The sequence below is a fragment of the Pecten maximus genome, chromosome 16, assembly GCF_902652985.1.
Source record: "Pecten maximus chromosome 16, xPecMax1.1, whole genome shotgun sequence".
NCBI classification, from domain to species: Eukaryota; Metazoa; Mollusca; class Bivalvia; order Pectinida; family Pectinidae; genus Pecten; species Pecten maximus.
In genome coordinates, this window is record NC_047030.1 from 18,842,332 (window position 1) to 18,854,202 (window position 11,871).

The 11,871-nt window shown below is 38.6% G+C and overlaps 1 protein-coding gene across 1 annotated transcript in view; it reads right to left on the reverse strand.

Moving 5' to 3' along the window:
* Positions 1-11,864, reverse strand: part of LOC117314825 (nucleolar complex protein 2 homolog) — a 69,852-nt gene extending 57,988 nt beyond the window's left edge. Inside the window, exons 1-11 of the mRNA XM_033868932.1 lie at positions 11,806-11,864; positions 10,346-10,456; positions 9,699-9,886; positions 8,819-8,976; positions 8,300-8,446; positions 6,564-6,675; positions 3,886-4,058; positions 3,141-3,251; positions 2,272-2,385; positions 1,509-1,697; positions 726-865 (exon numbers count right to left, since the gene is read on the reverse strand). Coding sequence (XP_033724823.1) covers positions 726-865; positions 1,509-1,697; positions 2,272-2,385; positions 3,141-3,251; positions 3,886-4,058; positions 6,564-6,675; positions 8,300-8,446; positions 8,819-8,976; positions 9,699-9,886; positions 10,346-10,456; positions 11,806-11,846 — 1,484 coding nt within the window. The 5' untranslated portion in view covers positions 11,847-11,864. The remainder of the gene's footprint in view (positions 1-725; positions 866-1,508; positions 1,698-2,271; positions 2,386-3,140; positions 3,252-3,885; positions 4,059-6,563; positions 6,676-8,299; positions 8,447-8,818; positions 8,977-9,698; positions 9,887-10,345; positions 10,457-11,805) is intronic.
* Between the last annotated feature and the right edge of the window lie 7 nt (positions 11,865-11,871).

Consider the following 11,871-nt stretch of genomic DNA (forward strand, 5'->3'; position numbering starts at 1 on the left):
GACAAAATGATAAATGATAAAATAAGCAAAAACTGAAATGACATGAATTTACATAGACTTTTGACACAATTATGTAACTATCTTTGTTGAACTCTTGGTATGGTAAAAACTGAAGGCTTCTCATATGATTGGCTGAGTTTACAGGTATTCTGAGCAATCTTCAGGCTAATACCAAGAGCTTCAATGATGAAACATGACATTTAAATCAAAGTGGTTAATATACTGCAATTATTTTCCTTCTATATTTTTTAACTTACTTGATGTTACCAATGAGTATTTGTGTAAGGGGGTAGATAATGGGCTCCAGTACAGGGTTACAAAGGTAAGAAGAACTGAACCCTTGGACTTTGAGGATGGAGAATAATTGATACTTACTTGATGGTACCTATGAGTGTCTGTGTAAGGGGGTAGATAAGGGGCTCCAGTACAGGGTTATAAAGGTAAAAAAAATCTGAACCCTTGGACTTTAACGAGAGAATAATTCATACTTTCTTGATGGTACTTATGAGTGTTAGTGTAAGGGGGTAGATAAGGGGCTCCAGTAAAGGGTTAAAAAGGTAGAAACAACTGAACCCTCGGACTTTGACGATGGAGAATAATTGATACTTACTTGGTACCTATGAGTGTCTGTGTAAGAGGGTAGATAATGGGCTCCAGTAAAGGGTTAAAAAGGTAGAAACAACTGAACCCTTGGACATAGAAGATGGAGAATAATTGATACTTACTTGATGGTACCTATGAGTGTCTGTGTAAGGGGGTAGATAAGGGGCTCCAGTACAGGGTTGGGGTGTGTAGCACTGAGTAGTCTCACCCACAGTCCGAGACTGTGTATAAACTGCCAGTTATACACCGCCTGACAGTTCTCCTAAAACATAAAACACACACTGTAGGTATAAATATTACCCTTTCAAGTTGTCCATATGTACATTTGATAAGATATTTATTTATTCATCCATTGCCATTGTCAGCTCTACAAAATTTGCAGCTAAGAGGAAGGGGACAAAACAACCATTACACATGTATGAGGAATCAGTAAATTCCTGACATTGACATAGAATTTCACTGTGTCCTAAACATTCTCATTTACTGCATGTAAATAGAGAATGCATGGTCAGTGCCTTAAAATATAAGCTGTATATTGGCAAGGCTTAAGAAAGAAGAAGTGTTGAGCCATGGCAAGCCACTTTTGTCTTTCTGTCTCAAGCAAAAAATACAGCTGATATTTTAAGACACTGACCTTGTATTCTATCTATCATGCCACAGTCTTCAAAAATAAGCATTTTTAAGTGAAACGTTGTTTCACTTGGAATTAGGTCAGTGGAATTGACACACATGCTAAGATTCTAAAAAACAGTTGTTTTCCATCACTGCTGAATACAGCAAGACTATATGTGGTAGGTAAATTTCTGCAATGCAGATGCCAGTTGCAGGACAAAATGACATATTAATCTTTTTAAGTAAAATGAAATTAATTATTAACAAACAAGAAGACGAGGTCTGAGGTGTACCTGTTTTTTGGTTGTTATTGCGTTCCTTAAGTGTATTGCAAGCTGTCGAACATAAACAAAAGTGTACTGGTATGCCCGTACAACATCGATGGCGAAGATCTCGACCATGGAGCGCTGCATGAAGTTGATCATCGGGAGTGTGGTTGGGGAAGTAAATTTACAGTTCTTCACGTAAGCAATGTACATTTGCTGAAACAAAAATATACAGAGGTTTTAATACTTCAATAAAAGAATTATTCAAGACTGTAGATATACTTGTAGTTAAATTGAGTCTTGGAATTATAGAGGTTCTATAACAACAACTTCTGAGGTTACCTTGACATTTACTTATGGGAGATAACTCTAACATTGAGAGGTTACCTTGACATTTACTTATGAGGAGATAACTCTAACATTGAGAGGTAACCTTGACATTTACTGATGGGAGATAACTCTAACATTGAGAGGTTACCTTGACATTTACTTATGGGAGATAACTCTAACATTGAGAGGTTACCTTGACATTTACTTATGGGAGATAACTCTAACATTGAGAGGTTACCTTGACATTTACTTATGGGAGATAACTCTAACATTGAGAGGTTACCTTGACATTTACTTATGGGGAGATAACTCTTACATTGAGAGGTTACCTTGACATTTACTTATGAGGAGATAACTCTAACATTGAGAGGTTACCTTGACATTTACTTATGGGGAGATAACTCTAACTTGTGAATTTACATTTACTTATGGGAAGATAACTCTAACTTGCAGACATTACCTTGACACACATGTCATAGAGAGTGGTCTGCAAGATGTGGACGAGTCGGATTATGCAGAAGAAGGCCATGACACGAGTAGCCTCCTCCGCGGTACTCCACAGCGAGATCATTTTCTGTAACAAATTTTTTACATCATTGAATGGTTTGAAAATTTTCTAAAAATGAAAAACAATCATACTTACAATAAATTTCATATAAAAAAATAAAAATTGGAACGTTTAAACCAGGGCTTTCAGTTCCTGGACAGTATGTTGTGACACTCAAGAAGAACTAGTTTTAGTTCTTGTGTTTGTAAGAATATCTCTATTTGAAATATATGTTGACCATTCAGATTTGCTATTGAATTTCCAAAGGTTAATGTCAAAGGTCAACAGAAAGTATATAGTGTAAATCTATTATGAATATAGTCTGTATCTTGTACGTATATAGTCTTTATCTTGTATGTATATAGTCTGTATCTTGTATGCATATAGTCCATATCTTGTATGTATATAGTCTTTATCTGATATGTATATAGTCTGTATCTTGTATGTATATAGTCTTTATCTTGTATGTATATAGTCTGTATCTTGTATGTATATAGTCTTTATCTTGTATGTATATAGTCTTTATCTGATATGTATATAGTCTGTATCTTGTATGCAGAAAAGTCTGTATCTTGTATGTATATAGTCTTTATCTGATAGTGAGTATCTTGTTTGAATATAGTCTTTATCTGATATGTATATATCTAGTATGTATGTATATAGTCTGTATCTAGTATATAAAGTCTAGAAAATCACATTGATATATACTGCAGAGTGAATTGCTATAATTAGACTATACTAAACACAAATATTTGTGTAGGACTCCAGAGATAAAATCTAACCTTCAGCATGACCTTGGCTATTTTTGGAAAACAGGAATAAAAGGCGACCAGCTTGTGTATATGTTTCAGGATCACATTGATCATGGTCGGCTCTGATAACTCGCTCACCAGCTGCAACACAAATTGTAAGTTCATAATTAATAAACAACATACAATTTTTGTTGTCTGTAGGTTTTGAAAAGCGACAAATATATATAATAATACATTTTGAAACATCAAAATTGTATATATCACAACAAGTATTCTATTCATGAAGTTTCTGTGACTTCACACTGTCACCTTTATCAGACAAATGACCTGTCACCTTTATCAGACAAATGACCATTAAAACAAAGTCCCAGGAGGTGTGACATATATAAAATTGTATGTTGTAAAATGTGTAAAACTTGATCTTTGGATAAAGTCTGACCAAATCTGTTAAAGAATGAAGTTGCAAAACGTTTACATTGAATCAAGAAGGGAATCAACAGGATGCGACAATATGTAACAGGAAGCAACGCGACGGGACGGACATGGGCAACACTATATTCCATCTCATTTTATAGTAGGGGCATCAAACCAATATATATAGTGGTGAAGCTTTGGGTTATATATGATCCCTTCCTCTGTATTTTCAGTATACTGGCTCCCTGGGTTTACAACAGGTAGAAAATGGTATGTCTGGCCAAAAATTTGTAATATGCAATCACATCCTCTCATTCCAGCAAAAACTAGATAGTGACAATATACTATGTACAATACATACCTTCAATAAATATGTCAGATAGGTTTTGACATCCACACGAATTTTCACCCACTTTTTGTTGTTATTGGCAGGTACAATAGGTTTCTGTAAGTCTGTTAAAGGTGGCAGTCCGATCACCTGGTGTAGCGCTGGCGCCACCTGGGTCAGACAAACTCGTACGATGTCATTGAACACTGAAAAGGAGATAGCTCAATAGTAATATACTGTCATTGTATGGATTCTGACTCATAGCTAAATCAGTGAGTCAGTGACACGATAAACTCAACTTTTGTCAGTACCGCAATAAACAAATTGTCTATATTTCAACTAAAAGACCTGCTAGAGAACTTTGCCCACAACCAATTAAACACATCTGGGTGCTATCTGTCACAATCTGTAGGTCTGTTACAGGGAGCTGTCCGTGTAGGTCTGTTACAGGGAGCAGTCCGTGTAGGTCTGTTACAGGGAGCTGTCCGTGTAGGTCTGTTACAGGGAGCTGTCCTGTAGGTCTGTTACAGGGAGCTGTCCGTGTAGGTCTGTTACAGGGAGCTGTCCATGTAGGTCTATTACAGAGAGCTGTCCGTGTAGGTCCATTACAGGGAGCAGTCCGTGTAGGTCCGTTACAGGGAGCTGTCCGTGTAGGTCCGTTACAGAGAGCTGTCCGTGTAGGTCTGTTACAGAGAGCTGTCCGTGTAGGTCTGTTACAGGGAGCTGTCCGTGTAGGTCAGTTACAGGGAGCTGTCCGTGTAGGTCTGTTACAGGGAGCAGTCCGTGTAGGTCTGTTACAGGGAGCAGTCCGTGTAGGTCTGTTACAGGGAGCAGTCCGTGTAGGTCTGTTACAGGGAGCTGTCCGTGTAGGTCCGTTACAGGGAGCAGTCCGTGTAGGTCCGTTTCAGGGAGCTGTCCGTGTAGGTCTGTTACAGGGAGCTGTCCGTGTAGGTCTGTTACAGGGAGCAGTCCGTGTAGGTCTGTTACAGGGAGCAGTCTGTGTAGGTCTGTTACAGGGAGCTGTCCGTGAAGGTCTGTTACAGGGAGCTGTCCGTGTAGGTCTGTTACAGAGAGCTGTCCGTGTAGGTCTGTTACAGGGAGCTGTCCGTGTAGGTCTGTTACAGGGAGCAGTCTGTGTAGGTCTGTTACAGGGAGCTGTCCGTGTAGGTCTGTTACAGGGAGCTGTCCGTGTAGGTCCGTTACAGGGAGCTGTCCGTGTAGGTCCGTTACAGGGAGCTGTCCGTGTAGGTCCGTTACAGGAAGCAGTCTGTGTAGGTCTGTTACAGGGAGCTGTCCGTGTAGGTCTGTTACAGAGAGCTGTCTGTGTAGGTCTGTTTCAGGGAGCTGTCCGTGTAGGTCTGTTACAGGGAGCTGTCCGTGTAGGTCTGTTACAGGGAGCAGTCCGTGTAGGTCTGTTACAGGGAGCAGTCTGTGTAGGTCTGTTACAGGGAGCTGTCCGTGAAGGTCTGTTACAGGGAGCTGTCCGTGTAGGTCTGTTACAGAGAGCTGTCCGTGTAGGTCTGTTACAGGGAGCAGTCTGTGTAGGTCTGTTACAGGGAGCAGTCTGTGTAGGTCTGTTACAGGGAGCTGTCCGTGTAGGTCTGTTACAGGGAGCTGTCCGTGTAGGTCCGTTACAGGGAGCTGTCCGTGTAGGTCCGTTACAGGGAGCTGTCCGTGTAGGTCCGTTACAGGGAGCTGTCCGTGTAGGTCTGTTACAGGAAGCAGTCTGTGTAGGTCTGTTACAGGGAGCTGTCCGTGTAGGTCTGTTACAGAGAGCTGTCTGTGTAGGTCTGTTACAGGGAGCTGTCTGTGTAGGTCTGTTACAGAGAGCTGTCCGTGTAGGTCTGTTACAGAGAGCTGTCCGTGTAGGTCCATTACAGGGAGCTGTCCGTGTAGGTTTGTTACAGGGAGCTGTCCGTGTAGGTCTGTTACAGGGAGCTGTCCGTGTAGGTCCGTTACAGGGAGCAGTCCGTGTAGGTTTGTTAATGAGAGCAGTCCCATACAACCCATCAGGTGTATTTCTGAGTCATTATACCTTAGGGCTTTTCCAGTAAAACATCTACCCCATCCCAGGACTCCAGGTTTGGTTAAGGGGTACCACCTATAGAATTTATTTAATAAATTACATAGAAGTAATAGGAAGTCAATCTAACCATGGATAGAAGCAATTTTTTTGTGGAGCCCTGGGGTCAGGTAGATATTTTAATGGAATAGCCCTTACTTTTTTAGAATATATGATTCTACAGTAAAAAAAGAAGATCAGAACAATATGCCTGTCCCATGCCAAAAAGAAAATGCATTAATGCATTAAGTGAATACAAATATTGAATTGCAACGTTAATAGTCAAATTAAAGTGTTTCGCAGGAAAACACAACTAAATATCGTGATTATAAAGCCTACTTATTACAAAGATATTTGCTGAAAGAAGATTTCCAGACAAAAATCACAAATACTTTTGACAAAGAAAGGGCAATACTTTAAAAAAAAAAATTAGTTGAATCAAAATGCTGTTTAGGGAAACATTATATATCATGATTATACAGCATACTTAAGTCTCAAGGAGATCTGTCTAAAAATGTAGGAGATCTTCGGATAACAGAAGTTTATGCCAGAAGGACAGACAGACAACTCCATAACAAAACACATCCGTCAAATTGGTATATAAAAATTCAAAAGGCCCAAGGGGCCTGTACTACCACCTGTAACTTACCTGCACTACCCTTGACAACATATTTATCAGTCTTCCCCTCTCCACCTGCCTGTAGAACTGCGGCCCGAAGTGCAGCTATAACTTCCTTTAGTACGGCCATAGTTGGCTTTGTCTGGAAAACATTGCATGCTAATATCAAAATCACATATAAGGTAAAATCGTAATTGTAGCTTCATTACCACTTCTGCTGCAATAGGTTTTGGATGATTACTGGTGTAATGTGTATTTTATTAACAGTTATGTGTATTTTATAATTTTTTGTGTATTTCTTCAGTGATAATTTTACCCTGTTTTACAGTTGTTTTCAAAAGCTGTTTTCCCTAATGAGGAACTGAATATCTTCTCTCAAGTTTTCATAAAATATATTTTATCAAATAAGCAGACATAGGCTCTTGTAAATTTCATACAGAAATAACACTGATTTCGATAAAGTTCTATTCCCGTTTTCGATCTCATCTCTGATGGAAAAGGACTTTTCAGTCTGTATTTCAGACTATTTCTTCTATTGGGCTGTATATTCCTTTTCATCGAGGTAAAGGTTGATCCCCTATGATTGAATAATGTTTCCTAGAATTACTGATCCTCCAAATCAAGTTGATACATAACTCACTGGATTGTTATGTTATCGCATCCCCCTTGTCTGATGTTACATGGCTGGCTTTCTATCCGACTGAGTTATTGAGGGCCCCTTGTCTGAGGTTACATGGCCGTCACTCTAACAGACTGAGTTATAGCAGCCCCCTTGTCTGATGTTACATGGCTGACGCTCTAACTGACTGAGTTATCGAGGCCTCCTTGTCTGAGGTTACGTGGCCGTCACTCTCACCGACTGAGTTATCGAGGCCCCCTTGTCTGAGGTTACGTGGCCGTCACTCTAACTAATTGAGTTATCGAGGCCCCCTTGTCTGATGTTACATGGCTGGCACTCTAACAGACTGAGTTATCGCGACCCCCTTGTCTGATATTACATGGCCATCATTCTAACAGACTGAGTTATCGCGACCCCCTTGTTTGAGGTTACGTGGCCATCACTCTAACAGACTGAGTTATCGAGGCCCCCTTGTTTGAGGTTACGTGGCTGGCACTCTAACAGACTGAGTTATCACGACCCCCTTGTCTGATGTTACGTGGCTGGCACTCTAACAGACTGAGTTATCGAGGCCCCCTTGTCTGATGTTACGTGGCTGGCACTCTAACAGACTGAGTTATCGAGGCCCCCTTGTTTGAGGTTACATGGCCGTCACTCTAACAGACTGAGTTATCGAGGCCCCCCTTGTTTGAGGTTACATGGCCGTCACTCTAACAGACTGAGTTATCGCGACCCCCTTGTCTGATGTTATGTGGCCATCACTCTAACAGACTGAGTTATCGCGACCCCCTTGTTTGAGGTTACATGGCCGTCACTCTAACAGACTGAGTTATCGAGGCCCCCTTGTTTGAGGTTATGTGGCCATCACTCTCACCCACTGAGTTATCGAGGCCCCCTTGTCTGATGTTACGTGGCCGTCACTCTAACCGACTGAGTTATCGCGACCCCCTTGTCTGATGTTACGTGGCCGTCACTCTAACAGACTGAGTTATCGCGACCCCCTTGTCCGAGGTTATGTGGCCGTCACTCTATCCGACTGAGTTATCGAGGCCCTGGTTAGATGGATGCAGCACTATAAGTATCAACTCACCTGATGGTGAACTAACAAAGAAAAGAATACACTATTTGGACAATATCAGACAGTTACCTCTAAATTTCTGGACCAGTTTTTTATCATCCTCGGTGTCAATAGTGTTCCTTTTCTTCGTTTCTTTCCACTCAATGCTGTATCTGTTGGATCTTCTTCCTTTTCTTCTTCATCATCATCAGACTCCTCACTACCATCACTAGCAACCTGATGGACAAGAAGGCAATTTCAATAACAGCAAATATGAATATAAAAGTCATAAAAGATGACCTCATCACAAATGATCTCGGTGTCAAAGAATTTCATATATAAATTCTTACAATATGTCTGAGTCTTTGTAAGATGACTACCCATCATGCCATGATCACAAATGAGAAGATATAGAATTGATCATTGTACATTTGATGTTTGACCTTGACCAAGCCTTGAAATAACACAGGACCAAATAAAATGTCACCCAGTGTACAAAGCTATAAATTCATCCAGTACAAAAAACCCAACAACAATTTTTTGTCAAGATGGAATATTCCCAGCAAAATCTGAAAGTTTGGTTATTACTATATGAAACACAGTGTATACCTCTAGTTTTTTTGGTAGTTTGTGCACTCGTCCCTTCCCAGAATCCTCCTCATCACTAGATTCCTCGTCCTCTTCATCTGTACTGTAATCATCAAGGTCAGCGAGGTCAAGCTTGCCTTTGGAATTCTTTCCATTCTTTACATCTTCTTCTGATGTATCTAAATCATTAAGAGTATATGATAAAGATTTACCAGCCATACCAATTAGATGTATTAAATACAATGAACACTAATTATTTTCCCTGTGATAGGCACATAATCTTCAAACTTTGGATTAGAGATTATGTGTTACAGGGCTTCCAGTCGATCCTTGACTTTTAGCAATTTCAGAATTCAAATTTTTATTTCTCCAAAATTCATATGGTTGAAACATCAAATACACATGTCTCTTCAATCCCAAGTTAAATTAATCAATACTTCATGTATGTGACAGCAACTAAGCTTCAACTGACATTTTTAATTTATAATCTTTAAGTGTCTCAAAGATGTTTTTGATAAATAAATCATTCGGACTAATATATGTCGGGCATCCTGTTAGATGTTGTATCTTGATTATCCTAAGAGCCAAATCTGATTTTTTGGAATAAAGAGTTACTCTCAAGGGAATACTAGTGTTGTTCTAGTAATGATTATGAAATCCCATAGAAAAATGATTTCTGAATTAATGAAATTCTAACAGAAATATCCCTACCTATATCTCAGAATACTTGACAAACTAAGCTTTTACCACATATTAATCAGAAAACCATTTAATATAAATCCCAGAAAAGAATGTTCTATACATTCTGGTTGAACACAATCACAAACCAGACAGGGGATTTGGAGAATATCAGTAGAAATTGTATCAGGTGATGATGAGTATGAAATTAAAGATAAGTTACCTTCATCATCTTCATCGTCCTCCTCATCTTCTTCATCATCCTCTTCATCATCACCAACATCATCATCAGCAAAATTGAGTAGTGACTTGTCTTCATTTTTTAAAAACTTATAAAACTCTGGGTCTAATTTTTCAAGTTTTTCTAGAGATTTTTTGTGTATGGTGGCTGCTGTCATGTCAGATTTTTTACTGAAATCATATTCAAAACAAATAAACATTGATGTTTTTCATTCATAAAAAGGGTCTGTAAAATCACATCAGCAGTCTTGAAAATAGTACTAATCTTGATTATAGTACTAATCCTCAGAGACAACATATATCTAGTGTTCAGGGACATGTGGAATAACTTTCATGGATAACCTCATTAAAACATTACTAACCTCCACTTAAATGCTTTGGTTGAAAGAAGTAAATTTTCTGCTGACTGAGAACGACATACTTAGAAATATTTTCAAAATTGAAAATATCCTCTTCCTGGTTTTTACCTAAGGAAGTGTATTTTATGTTACTTGGTTTTCCTTTGAAACTACTAAACAATACTCATCTCAATACTTATAATCAGTACATAATGTATCTAATTTCCAAAAGAAAGAGTGACTGCCACACAATAATGACAAATTATCTATATACAATGTATACTACACCAACCTCTTTGCTGCTTTTTTCTTTTTGGGAATTTCTGGCTCAGAGCTATCACCATCACTGTCTGAATCAAATGCACTATTCATGAATTCATCGACACTCATGTCTTTTAGTTTTCTGAAATAAAAACATTTATATATATATATCTTGATGGAGAGAATAATTGGAAAATGTACATACAAAAGAGTGTAAAATTAACTTCAGAATTGTATAGAATACCACATCCAACTTGCTCAATGGACATCACTGTTGTCATCATCTTAATTCTCAATTTGATAAATTACGCCAGGACTTGACCGAGATGTTGTTGATGAAGCTGAAGACGCTTACCCTTCTGGAACACCTGGTCTTATTTTCCTTGTACTCTTTCAATGGTCTCAAATCTACAGTTTTGTTTGTATTCTTGTAGTTAGAATGAAGGTTTTGTTAATTATGTCAGTATATTTGCTGTTGTTTCTCTACACTTTAGATACAATATATTTTATAGTCCTTGTGTTCTATACCTTCCCATGTATATGTAATGCCTTAAAATTAACAGACTCATGGACATATCCAGCACTTTGGATGCTGTGCCCTTGACTGTTCCAGGGAGCTGGCCCTCGAGATCATGTCAAAATATGATAATAGGAGACAGTATCCAACCCAACAATTGTAACAGCAGTCGCCAGACAATGTCCATGACAGTTTCAGACTAAAATTGCAATGATTTCCATACATAGACAGATATATGTAAATATATGTGTTTTAAAGATTTGCACATATACCTAAACATTCTTCCACATCAGAAATTCACATATTCTGCATGAAAAAAAAATTGTCCAAATATAAATGGTATATTGTGTTTTACATCTGTAATGCTCAAATTAACTTTATTAGGATGAATTATATGAACGCAGGCTTATAAATATAGCCTCTTCATGTCAATATTTTCATGGGGTTTTAAACATTGTGGATTTATTTAAAGTCACGATTAGGACGACCACATACATAGATATGTATAGTTTATTCTTACGAAATCACGCACGTTATATAGTCTGGTGATAGACGATGAAGCTATAGTAAATCGGTCAGTCGTTTGGGACTTAGACGTACTTTAATGGTACAGTGGAACTTTAAATGTACGTATATTAGGCGTGTCATTTACAATAAGGACTGAATACATTTAAAAGTAAACGGGAAGACAGTTCCATTTAGGACTCATCTCAGGATAGTTTAACATGTTTTGAAATGTACAGAAAGTCAAGATACATTCGGAGGACACGTTTCTGCTACAAGGAAATTTAGGATGTCAACAATACCATGTGGACGAATTGTCAACGATTTTGTAAATCACGAACAGGTTTTGCTGCAGTGGCACTGACACGTGGTTGTTGCAATCAATCACATCCATTTTACAATATAACACATCGATTGTTGCTTGACTCGTTTATGTAAATCGTCAAAACTGAAGATATATATAAGACTACCTTTTCTTCGGTGCCATGCTTTTCGCCATGTGCGCTGCCATTGCTGGTGATGACGAAACTTATTTT